The sequence below is a fragment of the Barbus barbus genome (assembly GCF_936440315.1).
Source record: "Barbus barbus genome assembly, chromosome: 48".
In the NCBI taxonomy this organism is placed as follows: domain Eukaryota; kingdom Metazoa; phylum Chordata; class Actinopteri; order Cypriniformes; family Cyprinidae; genus Barbus; species Barbus barbus.
Window position 1 is genome coordinate 14,147,894 of NC_136726.1, and position 19,881 is coordinate 14,167,774.

Below are 19,881 nucleotides of genomic sequence, written 5' to 3' on the forward strand. Positions count from 1 at the left end.
ACAATAAATACACAATTATGATTTTGTGAACCAACAACAGCATCAGAGCGCTGGGTGTCCTTAAAGGGATAGTTCACCCAAAAATGAAAATTCTGTCATCATTTACTCACCCAGTATGAATTTGTTTGTTCTGCCGAACACAAGGGAAGATATTCTGAAGAATATGGGAAACAGAGCAGTTCTGGGGCAGCATTGACTTCCATAGTATTTATTTTTCCTACAGCCTGGTTACAAACTTTCTTCCAAATACCTTCCTTTGTGTTCGGTAGAACAAAGAAATTCATTCAGGTTTGGAACTACTTGAGGGTGAGTAAATGATGATAGAATTTTCATTTGTGGGTGAACTATCCCTTTAATCACACATCACTTTATTTTAATATTAATTGAATTTGACCCAGGATGATTCTGAAAGAATACTCTGCTGTTGCTGTAGTAACGAAACTCGTGCGCATCTGATTGACAGATAAACTGCACGCTCTTATATCAGTGTTGTTTTTTGTTTTGTGGATATTTCAGCTACTGTAACAGTTTGATTTGTACATTCAGTTGAACAACATTAAAGTAAAAGACTGTGCGTGGCGACTCAATACAATTAGCTCATGTTCCAAATGCTGTTGCACCAGAGTACATAGTTTACCAAAAAAACAATTACAAAGAAATCACATTATATTTGTTCCAAATTATTGTTGATGTTCATGACTTTATCCTAGGCTGAAAGATGTTGTGTATCTTTCCGCACAACGTTTGTCTTTCTATCCACATGCTTTATATAGGGAGCTAATGATAGCCATAGATAGCGCTTTCTCTTTCCGTTTTCTCTGTTTTGTCAAACAAACACCACTTCAAACTCATCGATGCAACTTAGTTAATTCCTGAAGTGGGCTTTTATATTAACTGTTTTAGACTGCTGTCTTGAATTTGGTGCAATACCTGTGAGTTCTAAAGACATCTGCACTTCTAGTCCGGTGTGTGACTACATTCCGCACATGTATTAAATGCGCGTCCTTGAGAGTGCGCAGATTTCTAAAGTCTTTAACTTCTTAGGTAATATCAGTGATATGACGTTTCAGATGCATATATTTAATTATTTGATCAAAATATTGCTAGGGACAGTTTGGTAGTGGCTGGATATTGGTAGGGACACGTCCCCCTTCCCACTTCTACACCATTAAGACAACATAACCAGCTCTCACTTCCAAGATGTTAATCTGCACAAACAAAATCATGATAATCGAGCCGTCGTCTGATGAAATCAAATACACATAAGATAAAGACAATAGCTGTGCTGTGATTTTGGCTATACTTGCATGGAAAATTAGAGAAGCAACATAATATCTGTGTTTAACTGAATTAAAGTGCTGCTCCTCTCTGCTGCGCGCTGAACAGAAACTGAGCAGACGCAGAGAGAGAGAGAGAGAGAGAGAGAGAGAAAGAGAGAGAGAGAGAGAGGTGTGCACGCGCGCTGGGAGAGCAAGACCTCATGCTTGCGCTGTAGTACCGGCGGTTCTCAGAAACTAAATAAGGTTTGGGCGCTTTTTTTGTAGGGAAAAAATTGGCAACACTGTGCATCTCCATTTCTCCAACTACGGGTTGGGCCACGGGTCAAACAGAAAAATCTCGCTGCGTTAATCGCGCGTTAAAAAAATTAGTGCCGTTAAAATTAATTTGCGTTAAAACGTTATTAACATCTTTAACAAATTAAAATCTAAATTTTTCAGAAAGTTTGACTCATTCTCTTTTTTAAAATTTTTAACTAGTCAACTTGAAAATGTAACTACAACATGATTCAATAACTTTTTCTTTATTTACCTTCTAGTTAAAGAAAATTATATTCCAAGTGCACCACGCATGAAGTTGTCAACATGATGTAAATGTTAAACAAATCATCTTTGCAGAAAATATGCATGAACTACAACTACATCTTGTACAAACTTGTCTTATATTATATGTTCAGAAATAAATACGAAGAAAATGCTTTTAAAAAAGTCAAGGTAATTCAAATTCAAAATGACTGAAGGTATATAACACCAGTAGACTATATTTAACTATAAATGTTCTGTAAAAACGATGAACAGCAGCTTTCAGCCAGTCACCATAATGCAAACACGAAATATCAGACATACACTAGTAGTTTTTCATAGGTTTTACATTTGATTACATTTGCTTTTCCATAGTTTTTTCTATGTGAACACGGAAGCGTTTGACTGTTGCACTTGCATCTCAGCATCTCATGCATGAAACGGCATTCTAAAAATGCAGCACTCAAGTTAAAAGAAGTTCACTCCAATCTTCTTGCATGTTTTTCCACTATTCCACTGTCTACGTCGCACCTTTGTCAACACAAAAGCACATTCTGTGGGATATGAGCGTGTCTCACATGAGCAGTTTATCACGTGCACCGACATGAAGTTGGATCGTTCTTTTCTCTTTACTGTTATCATTGGCAAACTGTCAAAGTGTCTAGTTCTAAAGTATGGTAACAGTTCTACTCAAAATCAGGACTCCTCGATTTCTAAAAATTAAAATCGAGGCAAAACATTAAATTCAAATTAATCTATAAAATCTGAAAAATCGCCCAGCCCTATCTTTATGTAGCATTTTTTATATTTATTTTATATTTATAGTTGTTTTGTCCTATTGCTTGTAATTAGTTTCTTATTCTCATTTAATCACTGACTGTTTACTTGTCTTCAGTGAGCTTGAGTGGTTTTTTTTGTTTGTTTTTTATTTAGGCTAGTATTGTTTTTTTGTGATATTTACACTGGTGACAAAAATTATGAAATTAATTATTTCTAATTTAATAAATATATATAGTATATATAAATATTTTGTGTGTGTATTACATGTGTATATTATATTTAACCTATATCGCTAGGATTACACACCCAACACTTAATTAGAAATTAATTTGCCTAAAAACAAAATTTTTTTTGCATTTGGGTGAAGCTGTAAAGATTCTGTGAACATCAATCTGAGATGTGTCAAGATGTGCACTGCAAATCCACCGACAGTGCATTGTGCAAAAGACAAATGGGAACATGTAGGATATGAACCTTTCTCAGCTGACCTTTAAAATCCTCATGGAGGCAGCCCGTGTTAACGCTGAATTATACTGCACACATTTCCTACAAAGCTGCTAAATGACCTTCCGTCTCAGACTGCATGCGATAGTTAACGTGTCTTTCAAGAGACGGAAATTAACATTAAATTACAGCAATGTGGAGATTAGCTGATACTGACTAATGTGTTTAATTAAGATGCTAGGCAGAACCCTCCGTTAACTGATCAACCTTTGACATGTTATTTCCGATGCCGTGAGTGTGTGGGGAACTTCAGAAACACAAAAGTGCCAAGCAACTTTTGATAGAGTGAAAGCAATAAGTAAGCTAATGGGAGTTGATTTGATTTTGTGGGTGCTGACAAAACTTTAAATCAATTATTATAGATGAAAAACTTCAGTGAGGCTATTTCTTCTAGTACTGGGGATTTTGATTCATCCCAGTGACTCAAATGTTTTGATTCCATTCACCAGTATGATTCATTCTTTCTGTAAATTATATCATCATAGGCTGAGACAAATGTCTTTTCATCTATTGTGAGTCACTGAATCAATCATTGAATCACTGAGTCATTCACAACCAACATGCGTCTTGTAATGCCTTATTAAACTTTATGTCTTCAAGTCAGCTAAAAGATGAAAAAATAGCTTTTAAGCACAATAAGCTCTTTATTTAAAGAAAATAAAGCAGATTTGTTTTCCTCCATTTTGTCAACTAGAGCCGATGTTTATTAAGCAATCAAAGCAGTCATGCACTTCCAAGGAAGATTTTCAGTGTCAGTGGAAGAGAAAGAGAAATGATTTGTTCAAAAACATACACTCAATTACTTAAACGATTCATTCAGATTCGTCCCTTTTGGCTAGTTTTAAAATAATCCTAAACCAACAGCGAATTGAAAAAGCATCAGGAATGTAATGAGCCTAATCCTGGCCAATGGAAAACGTTTAAATTCAATCCCTGTCGGATAAACAGCTGCTAATCCCACTAAAAGCACATCTTGGCTTGAAAGTCAAGCAATTACTTCAACATTAGCTTTCAAGTTGAACTTCATCTGTCTGATCCTGATATCTCATCTCTTCGCACTTTGCCAGAAGGCCTACCTTTTGTCGAATCTCCTCCTCCATTTTGACGGGTGATCCATACTCAGCCACCTGCTTGACTCCTTCACTGGCGAAACCTCCATACTCCCATAACACATAGCTCCTCGAGTGAGACGCGCCAATGAGAGCCGACCAATGATTAGCACGTCCTTTGGGACAGAAACAACAGCGGTGAACAAATAACATCTCTTGAGCTGCAGCTTTATATAAAACTAAATCCTCCCAGTTAATTGCACCTCTGAAGTAACTTGTTCTCTAGCGTGTATCTTCACACATCTAAGCGTCTACTCTTGTCTCTCTTTAAAGAACCTACTGCATACATCAATGTCTGTTTCCACAGACCCATTAACTAGCAGCAGTGTGCTATGTGACAACATCCGCTTGGCTTCTCTTATCTCACAAAGTATCGCAGCCCAGGCTGTAGTCTTGCCTGCTTGCCAGACAGTAAATAACAGATTGGATCATTGCTGCCACACACATAGGTAACGAAGCAGCTCTCCTGCTGACTGCTATATTTGCAAACCAGTCCTGAGAGCTAAAGCTGCAGGGAAAAGATATTGCTGCCCAACTCTGCCCGTGTTTACACTCTTTCTGCAAGACACTGGGCCCTATTTTAGCAATCTAAGCGTATGGTCTAAAACGCACGGCGCAAGTGCACTTTTGCTAATATAACGATGGGAAAAAACGGTCTGCGCTTCCGGCGCGTGGTCTAAAAGGGTTGTCCCTATTCTCTTAATGAGTAATGGGTGTGTTTTTGGGCGTAACGTGCAATAAACCAATCAGAGTCTCATCTCCCATTCCCTTTAAGAGCGAGTTGCGCTCGAGCCATAGCGGATTCGCTATTTAAATGCCGGAATTTTCCAACAATGCGCCTGAACACACCACTTTTTTTATATACAAACATACAGTATATATTTTGGAAATATTTACATGCATATACATTTATATATTTATATTCTTATATTTAATATATAAACAAAATTTTTCTTAAATAGTTGCATGCATGTTTTTGTATTTATATATATATATATATATATATATATATATATATATATATATATAGAGAGAGAGAGAGAGAGAGAGAGAGAGAGAGAGAGAGATATACACACACACACACAGCACACACACATATATTATTTAAACACATTTTTTTATTTTGGATGCAATTAATTGTGATTAGTCATTTGACAGCACTTATAAAAAATAAATATGTCCAAAAAAAAAAAAAATATATATATATATATATATATATATATATATATATATATATATATATATGTATGGATATAAAGCAGATGTTGGTCTGGTGGTCTTTTGAACAAAATCTCATATTTCATACTTTATTGATAATAAGTATATATTAAAAATAATTACAAATATAAGTAACTATTTATTAAAATAATATTCTGTCACATTATTAAAATTCTAGTGCAAACTTTTTAATCACTAAATTTTCAGCATCTAAATTTGATTTGATTTACAGTACACATAATTAGAAAATGAAACAGTAATGAATGTCAAATCTGAAAAATGTAATACCAAAACTTAGCAAAATTAATACATACAGCTTACAGCTGTCAAAGTGTTTTATAGGCAGGATACTGCACATCCCTAGCACAATGTACCTCACAATGTGATAATATTATATTAGAAGAATATAATATTTCAAATATTTAATCATGTTAATCTGTGTTGATTTATTAATTTTATTATTAATTAATATTTGTTTTCATTTTAATTTTAGCAAATTTGTTATTGTATGTGCTTTTGTGATTTTTATGTTGTTTTTTTATCTTTGTTTAGATTTAATTTTTATTAATTTTAGTACTTTTAGTACGTAGTTAGTTAGCACCCTTTATGATTTTTAAGCTTAAATTCTTCATCTAATATTTATACTTTATTTCAGCTTTATTTCAATAAATGAAAACCATTTTAAATTGTTTGTGTTTTAATTAACAATAACAATACTGATGTAATTACTGTGCTCTTGTGTCACAAAGGGTTTGTTCTTACTTGGGTAGTCTTTGGGATGCACCTTCTCAGACCAGTTTCCATAGAAAGTGACTCTATACTTGGCAGTTCCACAAGCACAGCACTCTTGAATAGATTTTTCAGTCGTCGCAACTGGATCTGCAATGCACAACGATCAGAAGATTATAGTTATTTATCTTCAATTGCATTGTGCCCATTATTTCCATATTACATCCTTATTTTCAACCAACTGCTGAGAATCTACGTTTCTCCTTTTCTTGCCACATAACAATGCACGTGCATTTAACCGCCTCCTTCCACACAAACTCTAGCCTATTCAAACATTAAACATACACAAACTGATGTGGCATGCATGAACACAAGCATTTACAAGGCATATATTTTATTTAGAAACATCAAGAGCAGATGACAGGAAAAGAGGTCTGTTCACTGAGCATACCAGGGTAAAAAAACAAAAAACAGAGTCTGTAGATGTAAAAATGTTAACAGAGGGATGTGCATGAGAAACCCAGTTTTAAAATTACCTTTCTCACAGAGTCTTTTGGTAAGTGAGCCCTCATCTTGGAAGAAAATGATTCTTCGCTGCACAACACTGGCCCTGTAATGAAGACATTACAATGTTCATCCAACTTTTTCTGCCTTTTATCTGTCTTTTAGATATAGTTCTGAGAAAGTGCACTTTTACTTTACTGTACCACCATTATCGCATTCAAAATTGTATTGTAGTGGGAACAGTCGATGCATCTTTTTAACAAAGGCTTTCGTGCATAATGCTGCATTTGCATAATGCTACCATCCGAGAGCATATTTCAATGACTCCAGTCAGCATCCTGAATTCTATAAACAGTTTGGCTTTTAAAATGAAGCCGTATAGAGACATCAACTGATGCCAATATGTTCAAGCAAGCGTTGGAGAAAAAGCAAATGTATTCAAGAGTACTATCTATGTTCAGGGGGCGGTGGAAGTTTTAATCTCTTTTAAACCTGCCGCTGATGGAGTACCCCAAAGACCTAGCCACACTCGGCTTAAATCGACCCATGTGGAATATCAATGGCGAGTCCTGCTACTGTCCTACTACAGCCCATTGCCATTGCTGTCAGTCAAGGATGTGGCATGTGGTAGGTCTGACCATAACGCTATACCTGTCAGGGGTGTCTGGTGTGTTAAAACAAAGAGCACGACGAAGGAGTACAAAAGGAGCTCCTTTAATTATCCACTGACTGAGAAGGGCACAACCAAACGTAAATCCAAAATAATAGCAGACAAAGGAACATGGGAGAACACAGGCTTTAAATACTAAACTTAATCATCGGGAAACATAAACAGGTGAGGAGCTAATTAACTAATCAGGAAAACTAGGTCAACGGAAGACATGGCAAAACACATCTAAAACAGAACAACATGTAACAATACCCTTCTAATAATACCACAACAATACCACATGTTTTATGTGGGTGGCTTACAAGAGAATCTGGTGCTGGCCTTATCAAAATGTGAAGGTGCTTTGCAAAGTGCATTTTGAGAAATTGAGTAGCACCCTATTTGACATAGAAAAGATCCTTGAATGCTGTTCCTCTCCACAGGCCTTTGACTGCAAACACAATGCAAAAGAAACAAATTGCCACCCAAAGCTAAAATAAAGTAAATAAAGTGGGATCAAAACATATGCATTTGTATTACTGCAGAGTAGCGTACAGTTGGACAGCAAATGTTTGATTGATGTCTCTCTTCAAGGTCCTTGCACAACAAACGCTGTTCGAAAACAGTGTGAACCGCTGCCAAAGTTTTATTTATTTATTTTAAGTTATCAGCAAAAAATAAAGTAAAACATGTGGAGTCAAGTCAACAGGTGTATTGGTATTAATTATTATAAATTATTTAATTACTACAGGTTTGAATGAAATTAATTTACATTTATATTTAGTCATTTAGCAGATGTTTTTATCCAAAGCGATTTACAAATAAGGACGATAGAAGCAATCAAAATCAACTAAAGAGCAATAATATGTAAGTGCTGTGACAAGTCTCGGTTAGCCTAATGCAGTATATGCTATATGCAGTATATGTGTTTTTTATATAATAAATAAAAATAAAACAAGTAGATAAAATAGAACTAGAATAGAGAGTGCTAGAGTTAGAGGGTCAAATGGAGATGTTTATATATTAACATTTGTATACAATTGTTTCACAAGTATAAAATGAATGGTTGAACTTGACTCTGCATAATTTTAAAAAGGAACTATAAATATTAACCCATTAACTACAATAAAACATGAAATTGAATTAAAATATGTATATACATTAATAATATATTATTTATTAAACAAATGATTTTTAATTGTTTTTTATGTAAAATTATATACTGTATATATAACAATGGATGAGAAAAAAAAACATAGTACAAAAATAAAACAATGCCAATATTACAAAATATAACATTAAAAAATGTATCACTCATTTTTCTAAAGAAACACTGTCCAACAGTGACTCCAGCAGGTAAAGTTACAGCAGAAGTACGTGTCTGTCTCGCCTCTCCTGAGCCCACTGAGCTTTAACAGACCCCCTAAAGTGTGAAGTGGGTTTAGTGGGGGGTAACTGAGAATGAATGGGGTAAAATCACATGAGAGGAAGCAATGCCTCCATCACGATATGATTTGATATGACTGGTTATGTTTTGCTGTGATTGGTTCATGTGATAAATCCCGCCTCTTATGTTCTTGCACATTCCGCGTTTGCAAACCAGTCTGAATGAACAATATAATGGTGTTAATGGAAAGGCGTTTAAGTAAATCTCCTCATCTGTGACCAATATTTACTGAGCTTTGATGACTAATGATCCATCATCAAAACGACCCCGATCCTTGAAATCGGCTTGGGACATCCCTAATAGTTATATGACAAATCACAGCTTGTGCCTGTATTCGAAAGGGTCGATGAACATATTTTTGTTTGGTGTGAAAGTGACGAGACTTGTAGAAAAAGTGTAAAGGTTACATGAAAGACCCATAATAGTGGCCAACAAAGTATGACTGCTCAAGACTTGATCCATTCTTCTTAAAACTTCTTAAGACGTCTCCTCTGTTGATATTTGGTCTTGATCGTTTCATCTGAGCACCTGAAAGTCATTTGTCTCCAGAGTCCCAAAGCTTGTCAACAAAACCATCACATTTACTGCATCTTATCTGCCTTCCACAGCTTGATGGCACCAGAGAATCAAAGGAAACAAAATCCAGATCAAAACTTCCTTCCAATCCCTGGTCTGACATTTCGCTAGAGAAGTGCTGGAGGGATTCCAGATGTAATTGCACTTTTATTTGATGTTCATTGGGCACCGTTGCCAGTTGTGTTTCGGTGCCTGAGCGCTGGCATTCGGCCCGGTGCTACAAGGTGCAATGTCTCCACGGTTCTGACACGCCAAGGCGAAGTGACAGCAGATCCAACACGTTGGCACAGCAGATGCTTCCCTGAAAATGTTTATTGGAAAAAAACAGGCATCCCTGCCCTAATAAGACAGATGGATAAATTAAAAGTTACAATAATAATTCCTCAAGTTCGCAGATGGATTGAGACGAGACCTGGGTAGGTGATATGGGCTCTGAGTGAGGTGGAGGAGAGATTGCTATCCTTTTTGAAAAGTAAAAAAAAAAGGAGAGGGGGTCAGAGACAAGACAAAAGGGATGCTTACTTTGGAAACTTGTTTGTCAGCTTACTTGTTTGTCATTGTTTTCAGATCATTGTCGAGAAAGAGCGAAATGAAGAATGATGAGCGAGCGCCTGCGAATGGTTGCCAGATTACAAAAAGTAAGCAAATCGCTAGGCAGAAGACAGAGTTGCCAATTTAGCAATATTGTAGCTAGATTTAGCGACTTCCCCTCCCCTTTGTCACGATTCATGGGTTCACGTGTCATCCTCGCTCTGTTTGGTGTGTGTGTGGCTGATTGAGGCTGATTCGCTCCAGCTGCGGATCATTATCAGCACTATATCAGACGCTCTCACGCTGTCCTGTGTTGTCAGATCTTTGGATTACCTGCCGTGTGATGGTCACCGAGTTCCGCATGTTCATGTCTCCTGATTCTTCGTCTCCAGATCTCAGTCGTCTCCTGGACTCCGTCACCGGACACTTGGCCGCACTTTGCATCCCTGCGTTACTGAGCCTGACGGACGTGGTGCATTCTAGTGTTTCTGACTGTTGCTATTCTGACGTGTTTTCAATAAACCGTTATTGTTCCCGCAGCTTGAATCCTCCAGTCTCTCATTATGACACCCTTTTGAGACTTTTTTCAAAAGTTTAGGGACAAATATAGCAACTTCTTGGACAAACCTTATCTAAGTTCTCATCTTGCCCAATGATCTATATTCATCTTTATATAGATCAGTGAATTTGCCATTATGATGTCATCTAGTGACATTTAGCTACCAGTTTTAGCTACTTTCAATTGATAGCAGTTGGCAACACTGGCAGAAAAGCCTTGAATTGGGATTTTAACTCCTGATATCTGGCAACTGTACACATGAAAGCTTGTGTACAGCAGTCCGCAATAATATTTAGTCTCCTTTTTTGACGAAAATAAAAAGATTTTGGTAAAGCTTTTATTTTTTTGTAAATATATTTTATTCGTCTTTTATCGCCAACGATATCGCATGTTGATTTGGTCACACAGTTATCTTTTATTGACCTCATAGTCTCATTTTAGTCATGGGAAAAAAAGCTCCTCACCGAACATTTTTCATCATAGTTTTCGTTAACGAAATGAACACTAGTACAAATTATGAATTAGCCACCATTTTTCCAAAGTGTAAAATAGTTATGAATTACCATGTGATTGTGTTACAAATTTACCCAAAACTGAAAATCCTCATCAATTATTCACCCTCATGTTATTTTAAATCCATAAGACTTTCATTCGTCCTCAAAACACAAATGAAGATATTTGAACCCTGTATTTAAACCTGAGAGATTTTGGTTTCTCCACTGAATGTCCATTCCACCCTAACTCTGAAAACTCTTAAAAAAAGTTCATAAAGACATTGTAAAAGAAATCCATACGAATCGAACGGCTTACTCGAAATCTGCGTTCACATATTGTCTAGTAGATAAACATTTTAAAACTTCACAACCATTAAAACATTTAAATCAAGTGTCCATGCACACCTCAGTCTCTCGCAACAGCAGTAGGTCAGCTGGATACTTTTCACCCATTTTTCAAATACTACAGTTTTTTTAATGCTATAAATTTGGACATATTACTCTTTTCATGTACTGTTTTTCACCTACTATATAGTAAGAAAGTAGGCATATTTGGACACGGTGCAGGTCTTCTGAAGAGACACAACTGCATGACCAAACTTGACACACAAGAACACCTCAAACATGCTTACATGACATGCAAAAACAAACCTTATTATTTCTTGCAAAATGTACTTGCGTGACGCACGAGAACAAATCTCACTGGTTCTTGTGGAACCTCAAACGTGTTTGTGTGGCATGTAAGAACAAACTTCATTGGTTCTTGCATTTCAAACAAGCATGTATGAATTACGTTTACAATATTTGAAGCTCTTTAAGGGCACAGGTAGTTGGCTCAAAAAAAGTCCAGTGTCCATGAGCAAAACTGGCAGGATTCAAATGGCATTCTTCCCATTAAAATAAATGAGACGGTAACGGAGAGCTTTCTCCTGGTATTATAGACCTCACTGGTTGTAAACAGGCCAACACAGTGGCATTCAGAGGCTTTCAGAAAGTGAGAGTTGTTGGAAAGCGGGTTTTGAGGGTAGGCACTCATAATGTAGAAAAATGCACATATGCATCACACCGTGTCCAACTGGAGCGAATAGAGAGACTTTCAGATGTCTTTAATGCATCAAACACACTTAAAGTTGTTTATAACCTCAAAAGGAGTGGGAGAAAGAGAGATAAAGATACAAAGACAGCAAGAAAACATGAGGGGGTGCAGTGGAAACACTGACACCACGACACTGACAGATAATTCAGATTTTGTTTGGTTGAAGACCACTGTTGTGTGTTTGTGCGCTTGCTGTATGTAAAGGAAACTCAAATGGGAGGATGTTGTTTGGATGCTCAGAATATTTTTAAGCTTTCAAAGTTTCTTAATCATCTTTGATTCGCAGCCTCCAATAGATGATGGGAAGACTCAAGGGCGATTTCAGTGGCTCAAGATTAGTATACAATAACCGTCCAAAATCAATCAATCATAATCACATCTTCTATCGATGGTCCTACATTTATTTCTGTTTACTCAGCTTTAAATATGATCGAAAAAGACTTTGTTTTCCTTTTTCAATACTTTCCCTGAAGGTGACTGATAAAACGCTCACTAAATGAGACAAGTGCTCAGACTCAGTATTGTATTTTAGACACTAAACTATAGAGCCCCAGACTGTACCCCCGTTCTGTTTTCTTTTCTATTTATTCAATAATCTATCAGTTCAGCACCACAGACTTTCATACTTTTAGCTAATACATGGATTCTCATTCAATTATTGCTATCCAAGACCATAATAATAGTGAAAAGCAATACAATAACTCACTTTAAAGTGACACAACCACTGCCAGAAGGTGGCGCTGTCCAGAACACCTGTATCCTTGTGCGTCTTCTGGGAATGCTCTCTGTGACGGCCGGGGGACAGTTGGTCATGAACTGTGTGTCACTTTCATCAATGAGCTGTGGAACAGGGAACATTGTTACTGGGGTTCAGTAAAATTATTTAATGATTTTAAGAGACGTTTCTTATGTTCTCCAAGGCTGCATTCATTTGATTAAAAATACAGTAAAAACTGAAACACTGTGCAATATTATTATAGTGTTGCTAAATATTTTATATTTTAATTATACTTTTTTTAAAAGTATGATTTGAGGAATAGAAAGAACAGTATTTATTTGAAATAGAAATATTTTGGTAACATACAAAATATTTGTATTGACATTTTTGGTCATTTTAAACTTTTGAATAAACAGTAGTAGTATATAGCATAAATAACTACTGTACCATTTAAAAGACTTGAAATATAGTGCACTATATTTTATATTTACATTTTACTATAGTATATTTTATATTTTACTATATTTAATTTGTTTGTCTTTTATTGGGTTATACAAACTTTGGACACTATAAAATGTAATTGTATGTAAAATATTTATATGAAAAACTCCATGGCAGAATAAAAGCATACACATTCGAAACATCACAAGGATGAGTAAATAATTTTCATTTTTTGGAGAGCCTTGGAAATAAAATAAAAACAAATGGCATATGAAATTCCAAGAATCTAATTAATTTCTTTTTTTTTAGCCCAATTACGCAACAGCTTCTAATAAACCGTAAACTGTAAATGAGCTCAGTGATGTAGAATCAAATTTCATTTTGTGGGCCAAGATGACTGTACATGACAGCCCTTTTAACATCTTTCAGTGCAGAAGACAAATATTTGTAACTGACAGTTCTGTGCTCCTTAAACCTACAGCTCATGTTAACCCATGAGGCAACATTTTGACACACTAGGATTTTCAACATTTGTTACAACTTTTGGAAAAAAAAAAAGTCAGTAACTGAGACAAATGCACTTCTGTATTCCACACACATGAAATGGCTTTTTAAAATGCTGATTAAATATCTGATTATAACGCTCTTCTTCCTCATTTGGTCATCATTCGATTAATTACTGCTTCCATTATAACTAAAAATGTAATTTAAACTTCCATTTTTAATAACATTGTTTAATCACTTGCTTTCCTCAGGCGGTAATATTGCAAAGTTAATTGCGCCAAGCAAATAGCACTGAGCTTTATGGAAAAAAGTGATATAAAAGCCTCATTTAGAAAGAATAGTAGTGTGTTTATGCTAAAATGAATGACAGCAAATTTAAACACTCACTGTCTGGTTGAATGGGATTTAGAGTGCTCAGTAAATAATGCATATATATATATATATATATATATATATATATATATATATATAAAAATATGTATATATATAAATATGTAAAAAAAAAAGTACATGTAATATAAATTCCAGATATACATTACTCGTACTGTTTGTAAAATCACATTGTCCAAGTGATGGAAAAATCCAGTGGAGATGGAGGAATACAATTTAGTTTGCATGTTTCAAAACGAAATCGCTGCCAAATGTCCATCGAAGAGTAAAATCCATGCGCGTAGCGCATTAAGTTCTTCCTCCCTCTTTCTCACTCTCTCCATTTCCACTTCCCACTCTTTCACACACACACATACAGTCATGCAAACCTAAGGCTGCACACAGTATCCTCTGGTTCTGTCCTTCATTTCTGCAAAGAAAGTAAAAGCTGCAATTTTGGCATCTCAAGCAACCTTGTCGCACCCTTGTTCAGACTAAAAACAAAACAGTGAACCGGAAACTTCTGAATTGATAGGGAAACTAGGCTAAACTTTGTAAAGATAAGCTTGAGCCATAGGACTGTGCAACAGTCGCTCTCCAAGTGTTTATTTTAAAAGAGGCCATGCAGGCCAAGCAGCCCGGTGCATTGTTTCCTGGGTAAAAAGGGGCTGTAAGTGGCTGCCTTAAAAATGCTGCGAACCAGCTGGGGGAAAGTTGTACAAAACAGAGGAGAGGAGAGGAGCGTTTGTTTTAATTGTGGCTCCTGGCGAGGCTGTGTGGCCCTGCTCCTGAGGGACAGTGAAAGCCGTTTTCTGTTTGCTCTCTTAAACTCTCCCTCTTTCAGTTTGTCTCTCTTGCACGTACAAAACTTCGTGGCTTGAGTGAATAACCACATCTCCAGAAGGAATTGGGGATGTTTCATTTTCAAGGGGTTCCTTGGAGAGATTAAGCGAAACGAATGGCGAGATGTCGCGATGTTTATTTCAGCCATGCTGGTTTGGCCCGAGAGTTGTTTGTCAATCCTTGCTAGCATAAGAAGTGCAACAGCTTTGTATATCAACTGTCATGATGACTGATGAATATGAATATTTTGAAAAGCATGGTAAACAGACACGGGTAGCAAACAACTCGGAATGAGGTTATGTCTGCAAACTTTTCTGAGTTTAACATCTTCAATGTATCAAAACGTAATGCAGCAAACATCTAGACAGGTTTTATTTTGCAGAAAATGCAGGTCACGGTCAGGGTCATTGATCAAATTACTGAACTGAACTTCTCAAAGATTTAAAGCTACAAATGTGTTAGCAATCATTTTAAATTGGCAAAAATCACATTATAAAAGAGCAACCTAATAAATGGGTCAAGCTCTTGGGCTTGTAAAAACTGATTCCCATGTTATAAATTGTCATTATACTACAGAGGACACGTTATTGTTTCTCTCAGACATTATATCACACAATATATTGTATATATATATATAAATATAAAAAAATAAAGAGATGCTGCTCATTTTTTAAATCTTGATCTATTCCATTTAAAAAATACTTTAAGAAAAGATTTTAAAAAAGTAAAATACAGAACTTAAATGAAATATTTTACATTTCGGAATTTTAATTCAAGTATAGAAAAAAAATTCTCATTAATAAAAATTTAAATATCAATTTAAATTGTATAATTTATAATATGTCATGGACATTTCTGTAAAAAATACTAAAAAGCAGTTTTGAAAAAAGTATATATATATATAAATTATATATATATATATATATATATATATATATATATATATATATATATTTAACCTTAAGTTAAATTCACGATTCACTTGCAAAAAAACAAAAAAAACAAACAAAAAAAACATGAACAACACTACAAAAGAAAACTAAAAAATGTATGAAACCTAAATTAAAACAAATATTCAATTTCTAAAAACTCTGCAATTGTGTTTAGAACTACATTTTTTTAATAATTTTCATTTTCAACATCTCGAACATCATTTTTCATCATTGCTCCATAGATGTTTAGGACAAACCACAGCTTTTGCATCTTGTCCTTTTGAAGTTGCCTTTATTGTGTTTTTTTGTTCATTCAATTTAGTCTGTCAAGACGAGAATCCCCAGTTAAAGACCTCAACAGAGGACGTCTACTAACATCCGTCAGGCAATCTGAGTGCTGAAAAACACAGCAGTAAGGAGTGCTGAGCGGCAACCACAGCTAATGAGATCTGGGGGGAGAGATGCCGCGCTAACAGCCTTCCTGCTTCAGTCAGGGAAGCACTGCGGCTTGATGTGGAGAGCACTAAATGATAGGGGTCCTGCCTTTCAGAAAGGACACGGCTCTGAGACGGTCAGTGCGTTACCAATGAGGAGCAGCATGTCTGAGACTACTTCACACAGCTCTACTCACTGGCAAAAGATGGATCTGAAATCCCTAAAACACTTAACCCTCTGATGCTGACATCCATAACAGCCATTTTTATCTAATTTCTAATTTCCTTTTACCTTTACTTATAATTCCATGACTTTCCTCACTATATGTTAGTGCTTTTTTACTTATGAAACCTAAACCACCAACAAAAGAGTTGATGCTCCAATTACCCCTGGAATATTATATCAAAATGCATAACTTTGGATGAAGTGAAAAAAGAATAAACATAAATAAATAAATATAATATAATATATAAAAAATAAATAAAATAATACAATAATTATTTCTCTCTCTCTCTCTCTCTCTCTCTCTATATATATATATATAGTAATATAAATATTTTATAACATTTTGTCTCCCAAAAGTCTAAAGAAAACTTCATGACATTCAAGATTGAAAAATACCAAGAAACATGCATTTGAAAGCCACTTTTTATAGTCAACATATGTTTTTTTTTTTTGACAACATAAAATCAAAGTAAAAGTGTTCACGCACCAAGCACATAATATACATATTATATATATATATATATACATATTATATATATATATATATATATATATATATATATATATATATATATATATATATATATATATAAATAATTTATTTTTTGATCTGGCCAATAAAAGTGTTGATGCACCACGCTAGTACTATCATTTTCGCCCCCCCCGAAAAAAAGGGTATGACCACATTCTTGTTTCTGGGTTTTTTTTTTTTTTTTTTTTTTCATGCATCAAAGGGTTAATGATCATTTTTCTTCCTAAAACAAACCACATCTCAATACAAATGTGAAGACGCAACCCAACATAAACTGCAAATCATTTTGCAGAGACTGCAATTAGATTGTCATCTTTGACTGCTGTAGTTCAAGGCAGTTATACAGGGTCACTGCAATCCCTCACCTTGAAAGTGCCAGCGTAATCGTCAGGAGTGATGCCCGCCCTTCTTTCCTTCAGAGCAATGAGGGTAAAGCCACGAAAGTAAGATGGGCTGGAGGCATACAAACTCACTGGATAGAATGAGAGAGAAAGAGAGAGAGAACAAAATATAGATCAGAGGTACCAGAAATGAGCTTAACAGTAGGTCAGATCTCAACAGTGTGCCAGGACAAGTCGCAAACTGCTCTCGCATTTGGCACGTACGTTTGCGTGTAAGCGTGTGGATTGTGCAAGGGCTTTTCACATGGAGTGGTGAATACATATGCGTGTACAAACACGCCGGGCATAACACCCTCATAAAAAGGCATCTGCTGCTTAATGAAGGCCACTTACATGAATCTAAATTGCAGTAAATATCAGGTTATGGAGCATTTTGACATTAAAATGATCCTGACAGGTAAATTATAATGTTAACGTTCAAATAAAACCCAGGTTATACTGAAAAATAACAGAATGTTCAGATATTTTCGAATAAATTCTTACTTGTGTATAGGTACTAGTTAGTAACAATTTGTAACAGTGGTTTGTAACAGTTTAACCAGTTAGCAATGACCGTGATTCTTCTAAGGTGACAGTAAAAGCTGTGGGAAAACAAAGGATTTAAAGGAAAAAAAACACATTTTGAAAGTATAATTTCATATTATTATGATTGAAAACCTATAATAGACTTTAAATTGCAGAACTGGTTTCATCTGAATCATCAGGTGTCATTTGACATATGACAAATATTAAATTTACATTAAAAAAACAAAAACAAATAGAAGCACTGACCAGACATGGATGCTGAAACACACTTTTATACTAAAAAAGGGACTAAATCACGCCCAAAGTATCCATCCAAGATATAACATTTCTATTAGTGTTACAGTATAGCAGTGTTGTAACTACAGCACTCTTTATAATTGACATTCATTTACAATAAGTTATAAACTGTACGTTTAACCTACTTTATACAGGCAAATATGTGAATATTATATAGAAATTTAAGGTATCCAACCAAAAAATACAAAGCAAAATGTGTTACTAAACTTCCAGTCTGCATTATTCAAATGTCCTCTTTGGTAAACATACTAGGTTTTAGTGCTACAAGTTTTTCGAAATTCCCTTCAATAAGTACTCATATTCACCTTATAAAACGCTTTTTAGCATTTTAGTGTCGGCCAACCTGGTTTACCTGTAGAAGATGCACTAAAGATGACGCTTTACGCACCAATGTTTACAAACTCCGCGCATATTGTTTTTGCCCATCATGCATTAAAAGCCTCTTAAATTGGTCAAACAGCAACATTTTATGACCTCTAACCTCTGTAAGTGCTCCCGGGTTGGTAAGTTTCTGGGTCTCCTTCAACTCTGAGGCGAAACTCGCTCTGTCCGTCTCTCCGAGCGCCCCGCGTCTGCGTCTGCAAGATCCGGCAGAAACCCTCTTCGGACCTCGACTGTCTCTCTGCGGTATCTCTTCTGAACGCATCCGTATGGATGAAAAGCACATTTATGAAAACTAATAGCACAACCATTCCGTCTTTGTCCATCTTTGCTGGTCAAAACACAAGTTTGCAGTCTAGTACAAGTAAGAAAACGCAGTCAAAGAACTGGAAAAGACGGTAAAAACAAACAGAAACATAAATCGACCAAACTTGTCTATTTTGGGGTCCATTCACGAATAAAAGAGAGCAAAGACACCATATCCATTCCCACTGAGGAGATGTGGAGATTGCGGAGTCGCGGACCGTAGATAGTCCCGTGCCCGCGGAGCGCGAGATTGATTGAAGGCGAGCGCGGAGACAGAAGACTCAGATGTTGACTTTACTCAAAGGATATTCTCACTGACAAATACCTATTTGGTCTCCTTGATAACCGAGCTCAGACTTAAAATGAATAGATTCAGACTTTAAACAAAACCTAGACATAGACGCCTGACATTCTTGGTGAGACGCTCTGAGGAGAAAGAGAGATCGCGAATGTTTGAACAGCCGTGAGCTGCAGCAGCAGGAGAAAAGAGTCACAGGGGGCTGCGCACTAAGGAGACATGGAGGATGATTTTGGGAACTCCTCCGTCTGTTATGCTTGCTTATGCAAGGGAATGATTTGAGGGCTCATGCTTTTAATATGAGGAATTAACAGCATTTTTATTCCTGGTCCAACAGTCTTTTAAAACAAGACCCCCCCCCAATTACATTAAGCAGTATTATTATCACACTGTGTTGGTGTACTAAATATCTGTATTCACTCACAAACCGTGCTGATCTTCAGTAGGCTACTACAACATATGTACGTAATGTACAACAGTTCTATGAAAGTAATTATTAGTAACTTATTTTTCAAACAAAATACAGACTGAAACCAGGACTGGATCAGCAAATGTTAGTGGAAGGGAGTGATTTCCTCTCCCTGTTAAAAGCGTTCTGTAATCACGCTCTGCTCTTGCTCCATTTCGGGATTTGTATTTCACAATAGTGAGAGAAACCCGCTCTGAACGATCATGGACG

At 35.8% G+C, this 19,881-nt stretch overlaps 1 protein-coding gene across 1 annotated transcript in view; it reads right to left on the reverse strand.

The window, feature by feature from the left end:
* Positions 1-19,469, reverse strand: part of LOC306866864 (spondin-1-like) — a 74,978-nt gene extending 55,509 nt beyond the window's left edge. The window contains exons 1-6 of the mRNA XM_079412263.1: positions 18,699-19,469; positions 17,360-17,466; positions 12,702-12,835; positions 6,676-6,749; positions 6,173-6,289; positions 4,160-4,308 (exon numbers count right to left, since the gene is read on the reverse strand). Coding sequence (XP_079268389.1) covers positions 4,160-4,308; positions 6,173-6,289; positions 6,676-6,749; positions 12,702-12,835; positions 17,360-17,466; positions 18,699-18,924 — 807 coding nt within the window. The 5' untranslated portion in view covers positions 18,925-19,469. The remainder of the gene's footprint in view (positions 1-4,159; positions 4,309-6,172; positions 6,290-6,675; positions 6,750-12,701; positions 12,836-17,359; positions 17,467-18,698) is intronic.
* Between the last annotated feature and the right edge of the window lie 412 nt (positions 19,470-19,881).